The sequence below is a fragment of the Uloborus diversus genome, chromosome 7 (genome assembly GCF_026930045.1).
Source record: "Uloborus diversus isolate 005 chromosome 7, Udiv.v.3.1, whole genome shotgun sequence".
NCBI lineage: Eukaryota > Metazoa > Arthropoda > Arachnida > Araneae > Uloboridae > Uloborus > Uloborus diversus.
Genome location: NC_072737.1, coordinates 101,816,476 through 101,843,938, shown reverse-complemented (window position 1 = coordinate 101,843,938; position 27,463 = coordinate 101,816,476). Strand labels below are relative to the sequence as shown.

At 33.5% G+C, this 27,463-nt stretch overlaps 1 protein-coding gene across 1 annotated transcript in view; it reads left to right on the top strand.

The window, feature by feature from the left end:
• LOC129226818 (A-kinase anchor protein 9-like) overlaps positions 1 to 27,463 on the top strand; it is a 145,660-nt gene that overhangs the window by 79,500 nt on the left and 38,697 nt on the right. The window contains exons 16-18 of the mRNA XM_054861445.1: positions 5,143 to 5,235; positions 13,215 to 13,484; positions 23,222 to 24,485. Coding sequence (XP_054717420.1) covers positions 5,143 to 5,235; positions 13,215 to 13,484; positions 23,222 to 24,485 — 1,627 coding nt within the window. The remainder of the gene's footprint in view (positions 1 to 5,142; positions 5,236 to 13,214; positions 13,485 to 23,221; positions 24,486 to 27,463) is intronic.

Sequence of the window (27,463 nt, the reverse complement as noted above, 5' to 3'; positions counted from 1 at the left end):
CAACATGGAAATTATCCATTAATACATAGCTTGCTTTCTTCAACATTCAACTGAATCACTAATAGTTCAGTCAATGAGCGCTCAAAAGAGAGGTGTAGCATGCATGGAATATGCGATAATTTTTGACTTCAGAATATTGTTAGGGGTAGATAGTAAGTAAACATACTAAAAGTCCACGACCCTGGGGGTGAGCTAAAGATGGGAGGGAGGGAGAAGAAAATTTTGGGTTTTTCGAGAAAATGTCGAAAAAAGGTGGAAAAAATGCGTTCCAAATATAAATCCAAGCCAAATAAAGTTCCTATAGAACTGCTTCTACACATATTTGTCAAATTTCCAATAATTTTCAAGGTATATGTTATGAAAAATTTATGGTTTTCCGAGAAATTCTCTCTTTTTGTCAAACATTTGCTTCTAGTGCCTCCCAGGATCAGTATTCACAAAAGTTGTCAGTGACGAAGTTGTAGAGCTTTAAATTTCCTTCACTTTGATATGCTACTTTGTTACATTTTATTCAACCAATCAAAAGTTATAGAATTTCAAACGAGCAATTTCATGACAAAAAATGGAACACTTGCCATTTACAAATTTCAATCTGACTCAAAAGGATCGCGCACCTCCTCTTTCCTCAATGAATTCGACAATCCTGATTGACAATGAAGAAGTATTTGAATTACTACAACAAAAATGATGTCATGCTTCCAGGGGAAGGGGGGAGGGTTTGTGAGGGAAGAAATTGTGATTTTGTGACAAGATTGAAGAGTAAAACGATGTGTGACATCAAGCATTTTTTCAATGAAAATATGTTTATGAAAAGTAACTTATGAAAAGTACTTTGTGACTAAGGTGGAAGGGGTCAAAAATGTTGAAAAAAGTGTAACATCATTTATGGCCAGCCCTTTACCAAGAAATCGGATGAAGATTTGCAGAATTACATATATGCAGAATGAATTATCTCCATACCCATGGCATTATTTAATGAAAGAGGACTAAGGAAGTGCAGAAAGTCAGCACTTCCTCCAGTAATAAATTTGTTAGAAGGAATTAATAGGTAAACATTCCGAAAGCCCCAGACCCTGGGGGGAGGGGGATTTAAAAGCAGGAAGAGGTACCAATTTTTGTGGTTTTCGATTATATCTCGGAAACCGGAGAAAAAATGTGTTTCAAATAAAAGTGAAAGTTAACTACATTTATAGTGAAATTTTTTTCATACGTATATGTCACATTTTCACTGGTTTTTAGGTATGCGTTCTTGAAAACCAATAATTTTAGAGCAAAAAAAATGCCTTGTTCTTTTTGTCTCAGAGTGTGTGTGCCAATTGGGCACGCAAGGGATCTGTAATGAGCGTGCATTCATGTGACATAGACCTTCAGTTTTCTGTGTCTCGAAAACCCACCAGCTGAACACTTGAACTGATTCAAATTTGATACCAAAGAAATACAAAATTAATGCCCAATCACTGTGACACCGAGCTGACAAGCAATGAAAAACTATAAATTTCTAACAAGTACACTCAATTTCATTATTCTTATGCAATGAATATGGGATGATATAGCATGATAATGATTAACCACCCTGCAGTATCTCGTCCATTTAACATGTAATCCTGGGACTATCCAACCGCAAGGGGGTTAATAATAAAAATAAGGTAAATGTAATTGACACACAGCACCTCTTTGTAATTATAGTTTTTATTACATTATCACTAATCATATTTTGAAAGTGTTTACATGGAATATGGACTGACACTAATTAGAAAATAAAAAAATCATCCTTTAAATTGACGTCTTGGTTTTATTCTGAGGCGGAAGGGTCGAAGCTCATTCATATCCACCAGCAGTGGAAAAGTTGTTCTAAAAAATTGGTAATGTATTGATGTCATCGTTGTCCCCTTCGTCCTGGATAGATATTTTGATCCCGTTGTTGCAACTGCCTTTGCAATGCAAACATGTGGCAGAGTAGTGTAAGGATGATTTTCTACAAGTGACCTTCCGGTCTCACATCCTTTCTTGCATCGGCTAAAGTCATCTTCAAGATTCCGTCAAGAGCAACATGGCCAGCTTTAGTACTTCAGCCGCCCTAAGTGATAATAATATAAAATAATATATTAATAAAATAAAAAATAATTAAGTGCTTAAAATTAAAGTGAGTTGTAGTTAAATTTTAAACTGGGTTTTGCATATCCAAGCACTGGTACACACTTTAAATTATCCTTTTTAACATTAAAGTATTGCAACTTATAGCACTGAAACAGATATTAATGTTTTCAAAAGACTTATAAATCACGCAATATGCCGCCTCTAAAATTAAATTGAACTTCTTGTGAAATTCCAAGCTATGTTTTGCATATCCAAGCACTGGTACACACTATAAATTATTATTATTTTTAATATTGAAGCAGTGGTGGGCCTGAAGCAACATATCCCATTCCAAGAGATTCAGCACAAGTTGGTCATTCCTCGTTTCTCAAACCCCAATCCGGTACTTCACCATTAAGTTTCTAGCTACAGTTGTACCTGGTGGTACGGGAAAGTTACAGATCAGTCTTTATGTTTGCAGTTACTTTGATAAATGGTTTGTAACAGAACTTGTTGAGGTACTTTTCTGGGGTTGGAGCACCATACCGTGAGAGATACATATGATCCCAGATGCCCTAATGGATTCAGGGGAAGAAGAACTGTTGGTATTTACCTTAGATACATGTTGTGTGATTTTAGATTCCTGGTACATTTTGAGAAGCTATTTTCTCCTGAGATATGCTGCGAATCTTAAGTTCCGCTTCCAGATTTTACCATCAGAATGTTGTGATCAGTTGGAGATTTGGCTATAAGAGAACAACTAGGAAGACTTCTCCTCAAAAAATAACTACCAAAGAATTTTTCCATCTGATGATAGCTGTTTTCTCAATATTAACGTCAGCATCTCCTAAAGCTCGAAGCGTATTTGTCTCGTTTTTCTACAGCTTCATCTTTAACAGATTTGTCAACTTATTATGAAAGTTGGACAGAAACTTTCTTGTTTGACCGTCATTTCAATTTTCTTACTGATGTTGATGTCCACATGGTCAGTTTATACATTCGTCTCTTTTTGCCAAACAGTTTTGTAGACTAGGTATCCTCAGCAACAACAAATTCAAGCTTGATCAAATCAATGTCCTTAAATAGTGTATATAGTACAAGCTTTCTGCACTCACTCAGTCCACTAATTCATACTGCATATATGTAATTCTGCAAATCTTCGTCCAATTCCTTGGTACAGGATTGTCCATAAATGATGTTACACTTTTTTTCAACATTTTGAACTCCCTCCACCTTAGTCACAAAGTACTTTTCATAAGCTAATTTTCATAAACATATTTTTATTAAAATACTTGATGTCACACATTGTTTTACTCTTTCCTCTTGTCACAAAGTTACAATTTCTCCTACCCCCCCCCCCTTCCCCTGGAAGCGTGACACCATTTTTGTTGTAGTAATTCACAAATACTTCTTCATTGTCAATCAGGATTGTCAAATACATTGAGGAAAGAGAAAAAGCGTGATCCTTTCGAGTCAGTTTGAAATTTGTGAATGGCAAGTGTTCCATTTTTTGCCATGAAGATGCGTGTTTGAAATTCTATAACTTTTGATTTGGTTGAATAAAATTTAACAAAGTAGCATATCAGATTGAAGGAAATTTAAAGCTCTACAACTTTGCCATTGACAAGTTTTAAGAATACTGATCCTGTGAGGCAGTAGAAACAAATGTTTGATGAAAACAGAGAATTTCTCCGAAAATCATAGCATATACCCTAAAAATTATTGGAAATTTGAGAAATATGTGTAGAAACAGTCCTATAGGAACTTTATTTAGCTTGAATTTATTTTTAACGAATTTTTCCTCCGTTTCCGACTTTTATTAAAAAACCCCAAAATTTGCTTTCCCCCTTCCTCCCACCTTTAGCTCAGCCCCCCCCCCCCCAGGGCGGGAACTTTTAGTATGTTTACTTACTAACAATATTCTGAAATCAAAAATTATTGCATATTCCACCCAAACTACAATGTGTTCATTCACGGAACTATAAAGCTTTTGTGCTGATTATTTATTTTGAATGTATCTTTTAAACATGTCATAATTATAATAATCAAAATATAAAAATGTGCCAAACAGTTCTGAAATTTTTCATGTGAAATTTTTTATATTGCTCCATGTCCCTGTTACTTGTTTGTGTGTGCAATAAAATATGTAAAAAGTATCTAAATGTCACGAAATTGATCAAACTTATTTTTGTTAAAAATTAATGTTTTTGAATTTTTGATTATTTTATTGGTGTGAGAGAATTACCAGTCAATTAGAAATAGAATTAAAATTTGAGTTTTATTTGTAACATTATTTAAAATATTTATTAAGTTTTGAAGTTTTTGTTATTGATATTAGTTAAAAGTCAGTAACTGTCAAGAATTTGAATTAAATTAAAAGTCTTTCATGTAAATGAGTTTGTACAAAATCCACCCGTAGCTTTCCCTACAATGACCATCGCATTTTGTTATTTGTTTAGTAATGAAAGTTAGAAGACTAAATTTTCTTTGAATCTCACATGTTTCTCTTGTTAGGTGCACTAAAAGCCATAAAAAATTTATATGAACGTCTGAAAATGAAATGAAAATTTTAAGAACATGGACATGGAATTTGAGCCTAAAATTTTTTAATGAGAGAAGAATATCAAAGAAAGAAGTCACTATATTGAAGCGTGAATATGTTGCATTAAGCGAGTGTAAGGAATACAAATTGTGTGGAATTAAAATAAAGAGGGAAATAAAATTTTACTTTAAATTAAGCTGTATTGCAATAATTTAAGTGAACAAGATGGAAATAAATTTTGTGAAGTGCAACTTTATTGAAAGAAAAAGCCTGATTCAATTTGCTGAAGTTATAAAACTTTGGTGTGCTTACTAATAAGACTAGTGTTTTTAATTTGAACATGGCCAATTGTTTTGCATTTCAAGCATTGTAAAATTATGATGCTACATTTTCATTTAAACCGTTAAATTTTTAGTTTCAGAGTGTTTCTTCTGCTTGTTTGAATATCTTTTAATAAAGTGCTTATGATTATTATGAACTATTATGTAAGTTAGAATTTTTATGAGAATATTTTTACTCTGTAGAAACGATTAGAAGAAGATTATAACCTTGTTCAAAGTATGATGCAAGAGAAGGAAAGAGAGCTTGCTACATTACAGGAAGAAACGGATACACAGGTTTGGCACTTAGTCATTGTTTTCTCAGTAACAGTCAAGCTGTTTAGGTGCTAATTATCCTTCTGAAAAATATATCAACTCTAAATTGAATTAAAGTTGGATTAATTTGTTTTCTGTAACTTAAAAAAAAATTAATTATAGCTTCTTTTTTTACTAATATTTTATATATCAGTTCTTTATTTTGCTTTTTGACTTCACATAGTACTTTTTAACTAATGATGTTTTTATTTTTGTGTGATTTATGAAAACATTAATCCGCTGTTCTCGACCTTTTTTGGATTGAGGTACTTTTTCAGAAATTAAGATTTTTCTCATGTCACTCTTTCCCAAGTATGACTAATCATATAACTAAGAGACAAAAATAAATAAAACTTGTATCCCAGCATTTCATATCCCTTATTTATCCTTTTCTCCACTCACCCCTCCTTTTAGCAGATAATCCTTTATACTGCAGCAGGGTCGACGGCAAAGGGAGGATGCTACCCCCCCCCCCCAGTTTTTCAAACGTGGGGCCGCCAATTTCCTTTTAGCAATGCAAGAAACAAAGAAAAAGGGAAACTCTTCGTTGTTTTAAAAAATGAAAGCTGTAATTCTAAATGAACATTTGAAATAATAGTGACAAAAAGTATTTTTTCTGTAAAATGGAAAATGCAATTTCTTAAAATACTATTTGGGAACATCCGTGATTATCTTTTATTAAGGTTATCTAGGTAAGGGCTGCAGAAATGTACACGTCAAACATTTTTTAACACAAAAAAAGTATTCAGTGCACTATTCACAAGGCCGGTATATTTGCCTAGTCGGAAACTATAGATCCGACTCAAATCAAAGTATTGTGCATAGAGTAAAATTACCATAATGGAAGGGAGGACGGGTGACAAAACGCATGCATGCCTTGTCTCTCGGCGGCCCTGGTTATACAAAACCATGCTGCATGGTTCTTCAGTTTTAAAAAAATTGATAAATAAATAGGATGGCTTCATAGGGGCCACTGAAACATTCCCATGTGTAGTTGTTTTCATGAAAAATATTGTCCTGAAAATCGTTGCTAAGTGGAGAAAAATGCATGGGTCGCTGAAATATGTTTGAAACAGTGAGGGGGGAGTGGGGCAGTTTTATGCAGAGACAAAATATTGTAATTAATTTAAATAATCAATTAACCAACATTTTGAAGCACAAAAATTAGAAAATTCTGCAGACGGTACCTTTTACTTTGAAAAAGTATTCCATGATTTTTATTTCAATTTTAAAGAAAATCAAAAATTTGCGAAGATCTCATCGAAAAAAGTCATATTGGTTCGATTTTTGCAGTATGTTAAAGCCCTTGAAAAACTGCATGAGGTGATCTTCACCCGAAGTTCGAGAGATAATTGGAACACCCTCTAATTCGTCATTTTAAGTTGATTTCATAATCCAAAACAAGGCTTATCTTGATTTTTGGACTTATATTCTGAAGTTTTCGCCAGGACAGGAAGAAGTATTTTCATATTACGAGTACAAAACAAGGCTTACCTTGAGTTTTTTTGTATTGCAACGTGTTTTCGCCGAGACAGGTAGTCATTTTGACGCCAAAATAAAATGTTTTGCTTGAAATAAGTGCATGAATATTTTCTTTTAGAATTAAATTCTAGAGTCTGGTACAAGATATTTTTGGCTCTAATTCGTTACCTTGTGTTGCATTAGATATAATATAATTTAAAACCATTTTGAAAACTATAAATCATCAAGAAAAAAGATGAATTGCATAGGTTTGTTGTGCTCCAGATTAATAATTACTGACCGAAACTTCTTTAATTGACTCTTAGGGTTGCCGTTTCACCATTTCTATGAAGGGAATGTCTTCAATTTATATTAAACTTTTTTTTAAAGTATGGTATATCAACACCTTTTGCTTTTTGGTCCATGCTTATTACTGGGTTAACCCTGAACTTCATGGAACTTGCACGAAGATTTCAAAAACAAATTTTTTTGCCAATTTTTCCAGCTGTTGCCAAAGAATTGTTTCATGGCTTTGTTGATGTGTGAAAAAAAAATGATAATTTTCCGAAATTTGCGAACTCAAGTCTCAATTAACCAAATTACATTCCCAGACTTTCAAAAAAAAAAAAAAAAAACCCTAGGAAAATGGTAAATATTTTTCAAAACTTTAAATGGGTTCCAAAAGGACAAGCTTAACATTTTCGATAGAGTGTAAAATAATCCGGTTACTAAATAAAGCAAGCCATCCCTCCCCGCCAACCGCTACGTCAAAAAAAAAAAAATTATTTTTTTCCCCCAAATTTCCAAATAAGAGCAGAACATCCCTTTTGTTTAAAAAAATTATACCTGAACATGCAAATATTTTATGCAGTATCATAAACTTGGCAAGTTTCCGGTGAATGTGTGGTGGTGTAGTTTTCTTGTATATTTGGAAGACTATTTTGCTTTACAGTGCGACTTTAAATGATATACAATTGCAAAAATGGAAAATGGACCTAAACTAGCACTTTTTATTTATTTATGGGACGAGTTACAGTAACGAGGTTGATACGAAAAGTAGAAAATCTTGGTGACCCAGCCTTTTTAAAAGTTTCATTAAAATGGTAAAAAAAATCTGCCAAATCAATTAAGGTAAAAATATTATTAAATTCCATATTAAAGTTTAAGATAATCTGCCAAATAATCAAAATGTTCAAATAATATTTAAAAAATCTATTAAAATGGACAGTACTTGGTGGATGCCAAGTTCATTTTTATTTCCAGTCTTGCCAAGCAACCACTTTAGCTTTTTAGCGAATTGGTGAAGTATTTAAAATTTTTATGAAACGTTTAATGGTCATCTGTGTTTTTGAGGATTAATGATGCCAATTGGAGTTCTGTGGGACTAATGTCCTTATTCTAATGGCGACAATGGGGAATACAGTTCTTATTTTTAAAGGATTTTTTTTTTTTTTTTTTTCAAATTAGAACTTTTCTGGTGAAGATTTTGGGAATTATTCCTGGCAGAATTTTTTGAGGGAGATCATTGTTGTTTGAAAAGGCTGATGTCATTTTTCTAATGGGGATTTTAGGGAACATTTTTCTTTACCTCGTGCAAATTTTTCTGTACTATTTATTGTGCTTACTTAAATGGGAATTTTCAAAAATTGCTGTGTTTATTCTGATTTTAACGGGATCTTTTCTCCGATCTTTTAGATGTTTTGAACAGAACCATTGACGTTATTTCTTAGAAACTGTTGACTTCCTTTTGATGGTTGTTTTAAAGATTTGATGTTCTCACTCTAAAGGGACATTTTAGGATTTGTAGTGACTGCTCACTCTGTTTTGGGACTATTGCCTTAGCAATTTTAGGCATATTTCTCCTTATTCATTCAGGGAGAACATGTGTCACGTGACTTCCGTTCCTTTCTCTGGCAGAAAGTTATTAAACAATTTACATAGCCGGCGTAGTACTGGGCACTCTGACGAAGATCAGGATTTAAGAGAAATGTTGACTTTATTTAAGAACTGTTAACCTTATTTGAATGGGAGTTTTTAAGAATTGCCCATGGCTAACCTCTTTTCTACTCTTATAAATTTTCTTCATTTATATCATGTAGTTTGTTTGTTTTTTTTAGTATTTGACCTCTGCCTATATTGACCTGAATCGATTTACAAAATCTACATCAACGCGAGCAAAGCCGCGGGTAAAAGCTAGTTTAAAATAAAATGAAGTGGCAAAAATAAGACCTAAGGTAGCACAGAAAATTATCACTGTCGTGATTAGGTTACAATTATAGAATAAAAAAAGGATGAAATTAGCCGTAACATTGCGATGTGAAAAACCCAAAAAAACTTAAGTTAAATATTTTTCCTGCTGCAAAAAATTCAGAGGAATCCGGCAGTGACATGCAAAGCACCCAGGGGAAACACATAGATATATTATGAATAAAAGACTTAGTATGTGACTCGTGTGGATAAAACAGGGTGAGCAAACCCAGGACAATTTAGAAATTGCATTTTGAAAACAAAAGATTAAAATAATTTACAGGGGCAAGTTAAAACATGGAAAGGGGCTTTGCAATTATTACCAGGCTCGTTACTGCATGGAGAAGAAAAAAACAAGGGGACACTAAATCAAAGAAAACAAACTCACCCATTTGGCAGAAGTGTTCATTTAATCCGGAGAATTTCACTTGTATAAAATACACAACAGTTGTAGTTCATTAAAAAACGTAAATCAGGTTACACAACGCTAAAAAAGGTCCGTTCCAAAAGGGGGCGACGTACAGGCTTGCATCACCATCCATCCAGGCGAAGGTGCAGGCGTCTTGAAAAAAAGGCCGAAAGCAGTTCATGCGACGCGCAACAGAAAAACATCTTTGGAAGCTTGGTACAACGCATCGGCGGCCATGTCTACCCACGCAGGTCAGCAAAGACGACGAAATTTTAGCGGCGTACTTCAGTGTTGACTCATCCAACTTCGTTAGGGGGCCCGAACCGAGCAAGAGCCGCGGGAGTAGAAAAAACTTTTTTACCGATGCCAATCGACATCGTCCGAAGTCCGTTTCGGGTGCCGGTGACTCCCGTCGCCCGCAGAAGAAAAAGAGATGGAGATGACTCACTGCTGAAAAGCTCTCAAAAGACTTTTTTCCAGTCCGAAGAGTCAGGGCTTTTATAACCTCTCAAAAATCTATAGATGCTGTTGCCACTTTCATCGTTGCTCAAGCAGAAAACAATTAATTTAATCCAAATGTGGGGAAGAAGTGGCATTCGAATGTAGGTCAATCGCCGAAGGCACTTCCTGTTTACAGCGAGTTCACAGCCAAGGTTGGCCAAGGTTGCATTCCAAACTGCTAAAACCCAGCTAAAAAGCGACAGTTATTTTGAAACGGACATGAAAAAGGAACCAACTCAATGGATTTTCCAATTCAGTCTTCTTAAAATCTGGTTATTTGTCATTTAACACATGACTTTTTATGCATATAATATAAAAGCATGATTAATATATTTTAAATAATGAAGGGTATTTTCTTTTTAAAAAAGAAAAGGTATAAGAATGAGTTAATTATAATAAAACATGTCGCAACATTTTAATAAATCATAAAACACGTTGTGACAATCACATCCGTTCAAAATGTTAAAAGTTCTTCTTCTGGGGCCGCAGATGCTTGTGTTTCAAGAAAAAAAAAATATTTGGCTGGAAATTGAGAATTTTACTATGGGAAACCCAAGCAAATAATCACGTTTGTATAAGGAAAACTGGAAGAAAATATTACCCCAATATGTTTGTCAATAATTAAAATTGAGAATGAAAATAAGGACATAGCCAAACTGAGGATAGAGTGAAAAACTCTGAATCCTTTTATTTATGTCACCAAAGCTGTGGCCTCAGAGAAGTTTCAAAACCCGAAACTTCGGTTTTGAAAAAAATCCGAGAAAATGTTCTCAAACCCCATCTGTTGCCATAACGTCATTAAAGATGGCCTACACATGAGTATTTGGGTCTGTACTTTTGAGAAACTATGAGAGTGCATCCAACATAACTCCCGAGAAATGCCCAATTAATCATTCATCATCATTCACGGTCGAATTAATTTCGTCTTTAGAAGACTTTTTTTAAAAAATCTCCCTGAGTTTTCCCGAAGCTGTCCTCCTAATATTACTGAAGATCTTTAAAAGTTTCATTGTTAAGCATTCAGTTCAGAAAATTTTTCGCGGCAGATCTCCCAATTCCTCTAACACTATTGAAAATCGCTTACGGTTGCATTAATTGAACTTCAATTTTGAAAATTTACCAGTGGACGACTCTAAATCTGTCTACTCATTAACATTACCAAAAATCTTCTAAAACTACATTTTCTACAGATCGAAATTCTTTTGAAACAATGCCGCCTCTCTCTCTCTCTCGCCAACATCATCGGAAAATGTTTTAAATCTCGCTTTTAGTGCTTCAAATAGGAAACATTTCTGTGCCCCTTCAAACCCCCCTCCCTCCATTGAAGATTGGCTTAAACTAAGTTTTTGGAGCTTTAATTTCAAGAAACTGGCGGTACATTCAATTTTAAAAATAAGCCTACAACCACATATTTAAGGCTTCAATTTCAAAACATTTCGGGGGGATGGCCCCGCATCTCTCTTCTCCTTAATATCACCATAGATTGTCTAAAACTGCATTTTTCAAACTACAATTTTCAAATTTTTCCCGGGGGGGAAACCTTTGACCCCCCCCCCCCCTCCTTTACCTGTCGCAATCACAAATAATTTCATGATTGCGTGCTTGGAGCTACAAAATTTATCCAGAAATGACCCCCGAGTCTCTTCTTCACTTAACTAGGGCTGGCTTTCTGCCGGCATAAACTAGTTTTTGCCGTGCCAGTGGCAGAAGCTGGTTGTAACCAGTAAAAACTGGCAAAAGCTTGAAAGTGTCTTTAATAATTCAAGTAATTACTAAATGAAACTCATTTAAGTAAACTTAAAAATTAAACTTCATTTCATCATTTTAAAAAATTTAATTCTATGATTTGATCCTATGATTTAGTTTGGAAAAGCAACTTTTCAATTCCATTCCAGATGTTCCTAATATTTACCTACTAATTGTAATTTGCTCGCTTATATGCTTCATCTAAATTGCTTGTGATTGAAATTATCAAGTTCTTCAAGAAGAAAGTGCTAGAATTTTACTTGCCAATATTAACATAGATTTTATATCTAATGTGACAGCTTTGCGAAACAAATTGGCCACATTTCTCAAAACTTAATTTTTCAGTCAAATTTTTGCCACTACTACAGTTACTACCTGGTGAACCAGTTTAAAAAAATTACAAGAGATGAAAGTTTCACGAACAATGCTTGTTCCTTGATGCATTGCCTGCTAGCTCTTCTGTTGTAAGAATATTCTAAAGTTTCTCATATGTGCATAAATTGAGAAACTGTTTAGATTTTAGAAACCACCTTTTCTAAGAGGCAACTGCAAGGTCCAAACAATGCAGCAATTTATTTTGAACTGTGATGATATTGTAATTAAATTGTGCGTTGGTTAACAATTAACTATTTTTTCATGCATTTTCTATTGTATGTCAATAATTAATTTTTTATCATTTTTTGAGTTTTTGCCAGTTTCTGCCGCAAATATGGCAGAAAGTGGATTTTCCCATGCCGGTTCTCACCGGTTTCTACCAGTGGTTTTAACCACCTTGGCAGAAACTTGCCAACCCTGTTCTTAACATTTTCAAAAAGTGTTTCTCAAATAACAATCTTGAAAATTTCCTCTGGGAGAGCTCCCGGACTCTCTCTCAATACATAATCAAATGTAAGTACGATTGTGTTTTGGTAACTTAAATTTAGGGGAGGGGGAGGGATTAACGGGAGTGGCTATCGGACCTCCTCTTTTCTTCCTACCCAACTTAAAAATAGTCTAAAGCTGCGTTTTTATATCTTCACTTTCGAAAAAATGCCAGGAGAAAGCACCCCTATTCCTGACTGAATATTTTTCTTCGGATTAAATTTATATTGCTATTACTAAGGTCTAGAAATATGACTATCCCTGCTAAACCATAAGCTAAATCTTCTATCACTGCATATATGGAAAATGCGTTTGAAACAATTAAAGGGCCGCCAAATGCTTACCCCCCCCCCTCCCAGTTTATAGGTCTAGCGACAGCTCTGTACTGCAGACACATCATGAAATCTCGCTTAAGTTTCCCGAATAATAAGTCTCTACTTATTGAAACTTATTGTAAAATTTTGCTGCCATCCACCGCCCCCTGTGTAGAACTTTAGGCCATCCCAAGGAGCAGCAGCGATTTTTGTTGTAACTGTTTATTGCCTAGTTTTTCTAATAGTAACTTACTATTTAACAATTTAATTTGAGTTGATAAAGACATGCTCCATTGATGCTGATACATTATTTAATATGCAGTGCAATTTGAAATTATTGTTGTTATTTTATGTCTTATATTTTATTTATTTTAAAGTTTTATTCTAATTATATATATATATATATTTGACATTTTATTTAGTTAAAATTAGAAACAGAGTTGGAGTCACTAGAAAATGTTCTGCAAGAGCAAAAAATTTATGTTAAAGAACTTGAGGTCACCATTGAGGAATATAGGAACTCTGCCAGTAATGAAAATAATCAAGCACATATTTTGATGCAAGAAATTGAGAAAGAATATTCTTCCAAAATAGAAGAGTTAGAAGAACAGGTCAAGATTCTAAAGAAGCAGCTTTCGTCAAGTGATAATATTGACTGTCTGGACATTTCTCAAATTAAAGCAGATATAACGGTAGGTTTTATTTGTTGCTGGTTTTCCCAGATTAGCTAGCAGTTTATAGCAGGGTTCGTATGCTCCAGGAAAACCTGGAATAGTTAGGAAAAATGACATAGTTAAAAATGTCAGGGAAATTTCAAGTTTTGCCCCAAAATTTGTTTTCCTTTTTTTTTTCTCAGGGAATTTTGTACCACAAGATCTAATATTTATTTTTGTTGATGTTTCCTGAAATTTTTTTTTAATTTTGAGGTAAAATAACGTTGGCAATAAAAACTTAGCGACGCAAAAAAAAAACTTCCGCAGTCGCCATTTTTGCCCCTCAATAGTTCCCAAGAAAAAATTCCTAAAGTGAACAGGAATTATGCACCAATTCAGCAGGGGAAAAGACAATTTACTGCTTTCGAAGCACGATCTTGAGAATGGGAAGGTTGATGGGAGAAATTGTTTTTGATCGGAAAGCAACGTAACCTCTTTTCAGCAACGTATGAAACGTAGTCGCCTATTTTGGTCATTTACAAGATGGAAGTAGACACAACGCTTAAATGCCTAAGTTTCCAAAAACAGAGCAGAATTGGAATTTTTTTTTTTTTTTGAGAAAGGAAAAAGTTTGTTCTTAAAACTTAATCTTATCTTCATTGCCTTGTATGCAAATGAGCTAAAACCTTTTCAGCTGAATTGTAGTTTCATGAAGATTTATTATTTTAAAATTGTTTTCATGCTACAAACTCAAAAAAATTATTTCTTAATTTTTTTGTGTAGCCGCCATATTTGGTCATTCCCAAGATGGAAGTACACAATGCTTTTTAAATGCCTAGATTCAGTGGCGTAGCTAGACCCGACTTTCCGGGGGGGGGGGGGGTTACTTCCAGGGTTCATACTCTATTTCGATTGAAAAATTCCATGACTTTTCCAAGACTTTTTCATGACTTCAATAAAAATTTTCATGACCTTGTTATACAAAGAGAATAGCACTATTTAATATAAAACTTGCCAATTTCTGGAAATAAGCATTAGCAAAACTTCTACATGAATGCCACTGCCTCATTGAAGCACTTACTCATAGCGGAAAAAATATCAGTTTATACTTAAAAATCTAAACGATTCTTATTTGTCTTCATCATATAAATTTAAGTAAAGTAAAAATGCAGTGAATCGAATATGATGATGCTTAAGATAAACAAATTAAGATAAACTCTGATAAATTCAACAATCAAGTTTTTAAGAGTGATGGAAACGAATTTTGATGCAATTGAATTGCTTTTTTTGAGTGGGCGTAGCAAAACCAGGAACGTGCAAGTTCGCTACTACAGAATATATAACATAAGAAATGTTGAAAATAATAGTAAATTCAAAATGAATGATGCTCAAGCAGTAAAATCACCTCGCAAAAAAAAAAAAAAAGACAAGTGGCTGCGACAGAAGTGGATGTAATGAGATTTCAAAATTCAGATTTGATTTTGGGATCGTTCAATTCTCCACTTTTAATAGCTTTTATGTGTTACTAGCTTTTACCCGCGGCTTCGCTCACGTTGATGAAGTTTTTTTCAATCGATTCAAGTTAACGGTCAACACAAGCAGATGTCAAATAGTTACCAAAAAATGATTTGTCTCCAGTTTCGCTGACATTTCAAATTGCCCGCCCCTTTAAATGTATCAATAAGTATGATTAAAAGTGATAATCAGGGGGAAGGGGGGTAAATGAAATGTCGGCGAAAGTAGGAAGACACCAAAAAAATCACACAAAATAAATCACGCAAACGTTCAGGATTTCTAAATAAGTTAGTTTGGGTAATTCTCAAAAAATCCAATTCAAGTGAGGTCAGCTATTCACAAATAAAGTGAAACAGCTCCATTATAATCCCGATCTCCGTCAAATAATATCCAGCGCTACACCGATTATCTGAATTATTGTATAATGTATAGCTTCTTACCGGAGATATCGTCCCAAAATAGGGTCAACATCACTACAAATCCTGATTCTAATAATGTCCCTTTAGAGTGAGAACATCAAACCATTAAAATCCCCATCAAAAGGAAATCAACTGCTTCTAAATAACGTAAACGGTTCTGATTATAATACCAAAAAGTTCAGAGTGAAAGTGCCATTAATATCAGAGTAAGGACAACTGTTTTTTTAAAGCTCCCATTTAAATAAACACAATAGTACAAAAAACTTCTCATTTCGCAAAGAGAAAAATTCCCAAAAGTCTCTTAGAATGGTCTGTATTAGCGTTTTTAAATAACAATTCCCTCTGATGATCTCAGCCATAATTATTTCCAAAAATCTTCATCAGTACAGGTCCGATAGGATAAAAAACAAATAAAAAAACAAAATAAAAAAACAAAATAAAAGAAAAAAAAAGAAAGAAAGAAAGAACAATATTCTCCATTGTCGCCATTAAAATAGGGACATTAATTCCACAAAATCCTAATTAGCATCATTAACCCTAAAAAATACACAGAAAAGAAAAAAAGAAAATGAAAAGTTTTATAAAAATTTTAAATAATTCGCCAATGCACTAATGAAGCCGCCTGGGAAGACTGGAGATAAAAAATGAATTTGGTGGATTAATTTACATTTTAATAGTAGTTTTAATGTTATTTAAGAGTGTTGTTTTGCTAATTTGGCGGATTAATTTTAACTTCAATACCTCATAGTACTTAATGATCTCTTTACCAAAATTAATTTGGCGGAATTTTTACATTTTAATGCAACTTTTGTAATGTTGTAGCGTTAAAATTTTTGAACACTCGTCCCGAACACGTTATCATAACTCTTCCTAGCAGGGCCGATCCTAGCAGGTGTGCAGAGTGTGCACCGCACAAGGGCGGCCAAAGCAAGGGGCGGCCGAAGGCCGCATCATATAATTCTTATAATCAAGCAAAATTCCTCAAGAATTTCTCACAAGATAACTTATAATAAGTAGAATAAATTATGCTGATTTTTAAATGTTCAATTGTCAAAGTATGTGTCGATTTCCCGACAGCATAGCATAGTTTAAGAAAAATAGAATGTTAGGGAACATTGTGTTAGTTCATTGTCCATTAATATCTACTCTTAACACACATGCTTCATTTGGTTGCAAAGTTTGTGACAAAACCGGTAATCAGACATGGATACAGGGGGAGGGGAAAGGCCCCCTTCTGAAGCATGAAATCGTGCCGTCTAAAAGGAGCACCGAGGGCGGCCACTAATGTCCCTTACCCCCAAGCTTCTATAGACCTAAAAAATGAAGACATATTTTATTTATTAAAAAAAAGTTATACAGACTAAATACTCTCGCAAGCATTTCAAACAACAAACTATGTAACAAACTCTGTGTTTAACAATCGTGGACTCGTATAGAGAAAGTGGAAAATTGCGACTCCCTTGAAAGTAACATATATGAATGACGAACTAAAATGTTGTACTTTTTCCCTTTTACGACAATTTTTCTGATTAAAATCTTGAATGAACTGTAGGTAGGAGGACAGGGCTCTTGCCCCGGGAAGCAAATTTAAATGTAGCTCCAAAAGGATGCCATGACCTCCTTGACGAAACTAAAGAAGGCTTAAAATTGCGTTTCTAGGACTTTACTTTCGGAAAATTTCGCTGGTCGAACCATCGATCTTAAGGACCTAATTAAGTCTCTGATTCACCTCTTCCACCTTAACTTAATCAAACATAGGCAAAAAATGTTGGCTCCAAAATCCAAAACGTGTTTTCAGACGACAGCCCTTCCTATCATCAAACGTCATATAAAATTGCTTTGGCATTTTTCGAAATGTTTGCAGTGGAGGACCCCGAAATCTATTCTCAAACATTACTACCAAAGACAGTCTCAATTAGCGTCTTTAGAGAAGCCCCTAATTCCACCCCCTCTCACTTAACGTGTTGAAAAACAATCTAAAATTGCGTTTTTCAAACATCAGTTTCAAGAACTTTTGGGGAAAGACCCCGGATCCCCCTTTTCTCCAACGCAATCACTATACCTGAAAATTTCGTTTTTAGACGGTTCCGTGGAGCCACAGCTTCCTGCACTAAACTAGCCTGAAATTGACTTCAGTTTCAAAAACACAGTTCGTGAGGGCACACTGAACCCCAGCCCGCTCTTAGTCCCATCGTTATCAAACAAAGCTTAAAATACGATTTTGGGACTTATATTTCTAAAGAATTCCGAAGGAGAACTGCCAGGCTTATGTAATTTTAAGATAATATAAAATTGCGAATTTAGAAATATCCGCTTAAGAGCTCCAAAATCCTTCTTTCCCCAAAATAGCCCCAAATATAATGGATTTCAGTTCCGAAAAATGTTTTGGTTCGGAATATTTTCACGTTTCCCCTATTGTTTTCAAATCTAGCCAAAAACGGCTTTTTGAAAAAAATAATGCCGAGGAATTACCGGAGGATAACCGCCAGATCAACTACCGTCACCAAAGTCGGCCTAAATTTGCGTTTTCTTTATCTTCTTTACCAATAATAAAGCTGAAAGTCTCTCTGTCCAGAGGATGTCTGGATGTCTGTAGGATGTCTGGATCTCTGTGACGCGCATAGCGCCTAGTCCGTTCGGCCTATTTTCATGAAATTTGGCACAAAGTTAGTTTGTAGCATGGGGGTGTGCACCTAGAAGCAATTTTTCGAAAATTCGATGTGGTTCTTTTTCTATTCCAATTTTAAGAACAAAAATATCATAAGATGGACGAGTAAATTCCGAAATTATCATAACGTGGAACCGTAACGTGGGCACAAGCCAATTGCCGAGATACGAAATTATCATAACGTGGAACCGTAACATGGATACAAGCCAATTGGCAAGAAAATTCACCATACATTAATTGTAAATATACAGGCGAACCAAAAGACCTCTTAATTTTTCTATTACGGGCAAAGCCGTGCGGGTACCACTGGTAAACTTATATTTCAATCGTCTCCCATCGAAAGATTTCGAATCTCCCTCCCTCTTGCAACGTCAACAAAGGTAAACCAAAGAATTGCGGGTTTAAAATTTCAGTTTCGGAGATTTTTCGGGAAGAACGCCGATCCTTCCTAAGCTACGGTCTTAAAAAATAGCTTCAAATTGATTTCAATTTTGAAAGAATTTTAGGAAAGAACTGCAACATTACTTTCACCTAAAGTCTCGAAAAAGTTCCTAAAATTGCGATATTTGACGTCAATTTCGAAAATTTCTCAATGCACCTTGAATATACTTGACTCTTTTGTCCTTGCAACCAAACACAACTAAAGATTAACTAAAAATATTTTTCATACGCCAATTTCGATAATTTTCTTGGAGCAATCCTCCTCTCCTGAATCCCTGACACCTCCCCCCACGCTTCCCCTTCTTCTGTCCCTTCTCTGATGTCACCGAAGAAAGACTATAAAATGCGAAAAGTAACAACGTATAAAAAGCACAAATTCGCAGATTATCATCTGCGAATTTGTGCCTTTTATACGTTGTTACTTTTCGTTTCTTTACAACAGCACAAAGGTATTTATTTATCTTACTATAAAATGCGTTTTTACGACTAGTAAATTTTGGTATCTATTACTTTCTTCAAAGATATAAATTGTACCTAAGGAGTTTCTTACACTAAAAATTTCTTCCTTTTTATAAGATCATTCTTCTGTCCCCCCCCCCCCTTTTTAAATTAGAGTTTGGCATAGAAATTTAAAGAAAGATTTATATAGACGTTAAAAATTAGTCAAAATATGCAAATTACTCTTGAGGGGCGGCATATTTTGTCTTTGCGCACGGACGGCCGACACCCTAGGATCGGCCCTGCTTCCTAGCACATAAGTTTTTAAAATGTCATTTTGTTTATTCTCATTTTATACTTTTGCAATTAAAAGCAGCGTTAAAATGTAAAATAATAAATCCAAATCCATTATTAATCGCCAAAGGAACACGATACCATACATTCGCCAGAGACTTGCCAAGTTTATGAATCCTGGCGAAAAATAAATCTTTGTTCGACGGTAACTGGTGGTAGGGGGACTGACTCTGTTTCATAACTTTATTTGGTTACCTGATAATTGTACGTAGCAAACATACCCGGTGTTGCCTGGGTCTGTAATGATTATGAGAAACAATCGCTACTTTTATTCGTTCTCTGCTGTAACTGAAATAACTAAAAACACCGCTTCTACGTGATTAAAAATAAAGCTTCTTCCTAACCCATAAAAAGTAAAATGGCAATAAGTATGAAACACAAAATAGTACTCTTTTAGAAACGAAAAAACGATACTTAAGCATATACAAATTTGAGGAATTTCAAAAATATGAAATTAAACTTCACTTGTTTAAAAAGATTTTATCTTTTTTTTTTTCGAACATAGTCTAAAACCTTCTCTATATTGCTATTGAAGTACAAACTTTTAAAAAACGTAGCCGCTCGTAATCCCTTACTGCGATTTAAAATGTTATCAAATTTGCAGTGATCGTATTGGGATACCTTAAATGAGGTTCCCTCTCCCTACTTTGTAAAACTTCGTGTTACTAATTTTCATCGAAGAGATAGTGTCGCTAAATACTGAGATACTTCTGGTGATTATAAAATGCTGCTACCCGAAATGTTTTCATTGAATAGTAAAAATTTGGCAATTGTTTGAAATTTTGCGCAAAGACAAATTAATGGAAGTTTTTGTGCTGTTTATGGATTTGCTTTATTTAGTTGGCGAATTATTTTACGTGTTAACAAATTTAAAGAAAGAAATATTAAAGAAACGGCGATATTTGGTTACATGGTGAAAACCGAGAAACATTATGGCGTACTCTCACAAACAGCGACAGTTGAAAAAACTGCCAATGATTCCACAAAAAACGTTTGGCTAGATTCCTGCTGATCGATTAAATACCTAGTCAACACAAATAAATAAATGAAAAAAAAAAACGCATTAATTGCCTCAAAGTTGCATTAAAATGGAAAATAATCGGCCAAATCCATGTATTATTTGCCAATCTTGTGCAAAAATCTTTCTTCAAGATTTGACTCGAGAAAAGTCTTGGAACAGTCACGAAAAGCAAAGATAATCAACAATACAACAATTGTCGCTATCTACAGGGAGTTGAGATGATACAATAAATACTGTATTCAGTTGCGGAAAGCCTTCGAACATGGAACTAAAAAGCTCATAACTCGTTTTTTATTCTACTTAGAAATTTCGAGCAGGTGCCATCTTCAGCAGAAAAATCAGAGCTTTCGATGGACATATAATTTTAATATGTGCAAGTATTTTTTCATCCCCATATTAAAGAATTTATATGAAAATTGTTTTATTGCCCCCCTACAGGGGTTTTGCCCCCCATAACGGGACAAAAACTACCCTATGTGTTATTCTGATGCATAAGCTATATTATTGTAAAGTTTCATCAAAATCCGTTCAGTAGTTTTTGCGTGAAAGAGTAACAAACATCCATACATCCATACAGACAAACTTTCGCATATATAATAGTAGTAAGATCCATACATCCATACAGACAAACTTTCACATATATAATAGTAGTAAGATATTGTTAAATCACTCAAGGTTTCTAATGCTCTTTTAATTACTGTTACTTTCTCTTTGTTCAGAACATTTTTCCATGACTTGAAATAAATTTCCATGACCCGTACGAACCCTGTACTTCTTTTATATATATATATATATATATATATATATATATATATATATATATACATATATATATATATATATATATATATATATATATATATATATAAATATATATACATATATATACATATATATATATATATATATATATATATATATATATATATATATACATATATATATAATCGCTTGGAATTTTTTCCTTTTCTTCTTTTTTTTTCTTTCTCTTCTCTCTTCTTTTTCTCTTTTTTTTTTTTTTTTTTGAGACTAACTTTTCGGGGGGGGTGGGGGGGGGGGGGGGGGGGTTTGTCCCCAAAACCCCCCCCCCTTAGCTACGCCCCTGCCTAGATTTCAGAAAATGGCATTGGATGTTTATTGCAATGCAAACTATTGAAAACAATGCAAAATGTGCCTTTTTTCTGGATAATTCATATTTATGTTCTGGAAAAATGCAAAATTTTATCTTCAAAACATTTTTTTTATTCAAATGGATTTAGACGCTTATGCGCTAAAAACTATTTTGTTTTAACTTAATTGTATTTTTTAAGGATTATTAATTATTTATAACTACTTTTGTGCTACAAATATAGAACTCTACTTATTAGCTTAAATTTTTCACTTAGTCACCATATTTGCAAGATGGAAGCAGACAGAAAATTTCCAAAAACAGAATTGGATGTTCATCTCAATGTAAACTATTGAAAATAATCTAAAATGTGCAAAAAATTATGAATTTTTAAAAAGTAATTGTTTTCTAGAAAACAATGATTTAATGTAAGCACCCTTTAATATGCAAAAGAAAAAAAACTGATTATTAGCATTGGCCTATGATTGGCACATATTGATTTTTATTATTATGCTTTGTATGGTATGCCGATCAATGCAACAAGTTAATCATATTTATACTGAAAAATAGCTTTTTATTTTGCTCAATATGTTTTGTGTTATTTATATAATTAGAAAATAAATAGAAGTATTGCAAACCAAAAGCGGATGCTTAAAGATTGCTGCTCAATTACAGCAAAATTCTAATATTACGTATGACACGTGGCATCAAAGAAATACTAAAATAAGTTGAAAGTACTTTGTTTTCAACAAGTAGTAAACAAATGAAAACAATTTTGAACAAAACATTTAAAAAAAGAAAAAAAAAACTTTGAAAGAAAAAAAAATTTCAATTTTTTTTTTTTTTTTTTAAATCTAAGGGGGGAATAGTCTCAGTTTTTTTTGCATTGCTACTTTAAACAATTTTAATTATTTTGAAAATATTGTAATTTAAACTTAATTTTGAATGAAATGAGTAACCTGGAATTTTCTACAAAACAACCTGGAAGTCAGGAAATTTTTTTTTAACCACAAGTGTATAAACCCTTTTATAGTTTGTTGCAGGTTATTGTTTTAATTTTAGTAAGAAAAAGAGAACATGCAAGTGATATTATAACATAGCAGCTGCTTATCGTTTTTTGTACATTTTAAGGTCATTAACTTATTTTTGGAAGTAGAGTTAGGATGGCAATTGATGCGAATTTTTTATTAGTCCCTGTAGTCAATGGCGACCACTAATTTTGCCCTTTGCTCCATTCGCACCCCAGACCCACCAAATCATTGTTTCTTTTGATTCATAACAAATGGCATTGGCAATTAGATAAATAATAAGGCTTTAAATTTATGCTGCATGCAGTTAATTCTTAATTGCTTATCATGTTGTGAGAGTACATCTATGTATGAGACATTTACTTAGCAATTGAGATGGACGCTCTTGATCATATGTTGCAAATAATTAATTCTTAACTGCTTTTCACATTGTTGAGTACAACTATGTACCAGACATTAACTTAATAATTAAGATAATGTTAAAAGCTCCTGGGCAATCACTTTTCATGGATTATATTGCATGATTTGGCAGTTGATTGTTTTGTTTTTTTTATATAATTTGTACTGTAAATTGCTGCTTTTTCTATTATTTGCTTTCGAAGGAGTTATTTTTTATAATTTTCATGAATAATCTTTACAATGGTGTTTGGAAACACAATTATTGGTTGCTGTTCAAATTCCTCTACTGTGAGCAAAATCATAAAATTTTTAATCAGTCATTATTTGTGATAATGATTTGTGATATGAATTTCTTCCTTTTCTTATACAGTTATTTCATTTTCAGGAGGCAGTGAAAGTTTTCCATACAAGTGCTGAAGAGGAAACATTTGAAGAGATTTTGTGTGCAATTTTGAACAAAGCTTTTGGTTTGCAAATAAATCGGTTGGAAAAGCAGCATGCAATGAATGTGAATGAAATAAACCAAAGCTGGGAACAAAGAATTCATACAGAAATCGCTTCAAAAGAGAGCGAGTTCAAGGAGTTGAATGATAAATTGAAAAAAGAAAATTGTTCTTTGAAAAAGAAACTCAAAAAAGAAAGTGAAAAAATTTCTGCTGAAAGAAATAAGTATTGGTTGGACAAATTACAAGTTGTCAAAAACACGCTTCTAAGTGAACAAGAGAGAAACTCAAAACTTACCAAGTGCTTAAAAGAGGTAGAAACCCAAAATGAAAGTCTTAAAAGTTCTCTTGAAGAAACATCGAGAGAAAAATGTTCTTTACAAACAATTGCAAACAACTTGAGTTCTGAAGTTCAAAAATTAAGATCAGAGCAATTAGAAAAACAAAATGAGTGGTTAAATGAATTTGAGAAAAGAAAAGCAGAAATGCAGAAAAATTTACGTTCAAAATTTAAAGAAGAAAAAGATTACATAGAGTCTATTTATAGTGATAAAAATAAGAAATTACAAGCAGATTTGAAACTCAGACTAGAAATGGAAAGAATAACAGAGCTGAGACACAAGGAAGAATTAAAAGCATTGCATAAATATTTGGAAGCAAGATGGGTGAATGAGATTCAAAAAATTCGACTATTTCAGAGTGAAGAACTGAAAAAATTTCAAGATAGTAAGGACAAGAATGTTGAAACTTTTTGCAATCACTTGTTTTCAGAATATGATGACAAGTTCAAGAAAGTTCAACAAGAGCTACAGTTTGCTGAAGAGCAGAATAGGAACTTCTTGCATCACAAGCATGAGTGGGAAAAAGTAATAGAAGCCATGAAGTCCAGATTTGAAATAGAAAAGAAAAATCTTGTTGAAAATAAAGAGAGAGAATTCAAGTTGGCATGCGACTTGCTGAAAGAGAAGTACCAAAAACAGCTTCTTGAGATTCAGAACCTTATCTCTGCCGAAAAGGAAGATGTTGCGAGGGGAAAAGTTCAAGAGAAAAGACAACTGATGGCCCAACATCAGAGAGAAATGTTAAATTTGAAGCAGGAGCTTCAAGAAAAATATGAGAAACAACTTGCTGAAAAAGATGCTGAAGCACAGCGTTTGGAGGAAGCTTGCAGGAAACGGGTTGAAGAAGTTTATGCACTAATAAGAGGTATTTATATTCTACATTTTCTTACTCCTTTCTCTGTGGATGTCTATCATGTGATGAAAAAGAAAAATTGCATGATTGAAAGGAGATAGTCGCAACTTAAGTCTAATATCACAATTTTCTTTCTCTTTTTTCTTTTAATTTTATTTTTTTATATTTTGTGTATGAGTCTGTGTAGTAGGGTGGTTCAAAAAAAAAAAAACTTTTTCAGCTAGAGTTCAGAACACCCCCTATTTTTATAATACTTACAATTAGTATTATGCTGTAAAAGTTTTAGCTTCTTACTCAAATTTTAAGAGGGTGCTCAATGACTCCTTGTTTTAACATTAGCCTTTTTTTTTGTAAATAATTATTTTATTACAATGTATATGCATATTACTAGTGTATACTACAATATGCAGTATTGTTTTTTCAGTTCAATGTATTTTTTTAAACTCCCCCGTTTGAAGTTTGGGGGAGGGGGTTGAGCACCCTCTTTCAGTTAAAATAGGAAGTTGAAATTCTTCCAGTACATTACTATCCACAAGTCTAAAAATATTGAGGGGTCTCTTGTTATCTAGGAGAAACTTTTTTTTTTTACATGTATTTCTGAACCACCTTAGTGTGCAGAGATGCCCATCCCCCTAAGAGCATGGAGGTGCCCCCCTCAAATATCAAGCAGATCCCCTCCCCAAAAGCAAGAGCCATCCAAAAAAGTAAAAAATACCCTTCAAAACACTCCTCCCCCCTAAAAATTTTAATGGCGCAGTCTGTGCCATGAACCCTTCCCCCTTCCCTAGATGGGCACCCCTGGTGTGTGTGTCCCTCAATATTCTTTGTTATTGTGACTGGACTTACTTTCTTCGCATGTTCTCTGAGATTTGCCCTCTATTGTGACAAATACAGGATTTTGTTTTGAGAGGGGCCGAGGTCATAAAAATTTTAAATTCTCTTATTGTTTCTAACTTTCATTTAGGTGAATAAAGGCATTTTTTCTAACAAAGCTATTATGAGGTCAAAAAACTGGGAGGAGGAGCCTGGTATTTAACAACTAACTACTCGATTGTTCCAAACGAATATATATCAACAGAGAGGGATAGAGTTCCAACTTTTGATTTGGGGGAGGGTCATTACTAACATATAAACACCAAGTTGCTCCCAAAAAGATCCTTTAAAAAAAAAATCTTAATTTTTACTAGTCTTACCCTCCTATTTTGTTCCATTTATGTAAAAAAATATTTATTGTGAAGTTAGTTGTCATTATTTTAACTTTTAGAGGTAGCTCATCACCCTCAAAGTTGGTAGTTTTTTCATTTTATGCAATAAGCGCAAAAGAAAACAAAACTCAGACTAGGAAAGCAATGCAATTGAAGGGCTCGGGGCAAGAATGTGATAAGCGACATGATATGAATTTTCAGTAGGCCAATTTCCAACTTTTACAAAATTTTTGTAGAATTTTTCAAAGGTATTATACATCCTATATTCTGCAATACTAAAACCAGATATATTTTTCTCCATTTGACATTATCCATTATCATGTTTATTTTAACTTTAGCTATGGGGAACAAAAATTGTGATCAGAAAGTCACTCCTTGTGGCGTATCACATTTCTGCCCCAAGCCATTCAGTTCTATTACATTTAAATCTTTAGCATTTCGGAAGTTGAAAATTGTAATACAACAATTATATTAAATCACTGAATGTGATTATGCTTACCTTTCAAACTATTTCTCCCTATTGGTATAGGTGTGGCAATATTTTTACCCTCCAAACAATTTCTCGCTATTGGTATAGGTGCCGCAATGTTTTTCGACAACCTGCAATAAGAATTGAAATTAATCTTCAATGTTTAGTATTTTCTCATTAAACTCCTTTTAATACATTAATTCCTTTCAGCAAGGTTATTAACAGCCGCCTTTCTTGAATAATTTTCAGTGCTTTGGGATAATCCTCCCAAAACTCGCAGATTTATTTGATCTCCCAAATTTTGCAAGATAAAATGTATTAGGCAAATTCATTCTTTCAGATAATGAAGCGGATCATATAGTTAGGAGGCCCTAAAATTTCATGATATTTTTGGGCATAATCTCAGGTACTTTGCAGTGTTATTTTTTCATTCAATTCTTTAGCAGTTTTAGCCAATTGTCTTTTATTCAAAACTGGCACTTGACTGTCAAAAAGAGCCATGCAATTTTACTTATTCTTCTTCATCAATATTTTTATATTACACTAGCGAAAGTACCTGGCGTTGCCTGGGACAGAAATAATTATGAGAAACAATCGTTACTTGCCCTTGTTTTCCGTTTTAAGCGAAAGAATTTGAAACAAACCTTTTTGATGTGATTAAAAATCGAGCTTCTTCCTTACTCATTAAACTAAAATAGCAGTAAGTATAAAGAACAAAATAGTATTCAATTAGAAACGAAAGCACGACATTTAAGCATATACAAATTTGAAGAATTTCCGAAATATGAAATTAAACTTTATATGTTTAAAATGATTTATCTGTTTGTACTTTTTTTTTAAAATCTAAAACCTTCTCTGTATGGCTATTGATGTACGAACTGTTTTAAAAAATGTAGCCGCCCGTGTTCCTCTTACACTTGCTTTAGTTATTTTGGGAAATTTCAATTTTTGTGGGCACTTGGTGTGGTTTAAAATCTTATCAAATTTGCAAGAATCATTTTGGGACACTTTCGATAATACTCCCCCTCCTTATAAATTTTTATTATAGAAATATTGTTGCCAGATGCTGAGATACTTTTGGTCAAAAAAAATGGCACTATACAGTTTCATCCGAAAGGTTTCCAAAATAAGTAGTAAAATTTGGTGATTGTTTGAAATTGTGCAAAAAGAAAAATTAATGGAAGTTTTTGTGCGGTTTATGGATTTGCTTAATTTAGTTGTTGAATTATTTTACACAGTATTTTTTTTAAGTATCTCTGATTGGCGATTATTTGTTTATATGGTAACGCTGAGAAACATTATTACGTAGTCTTTGG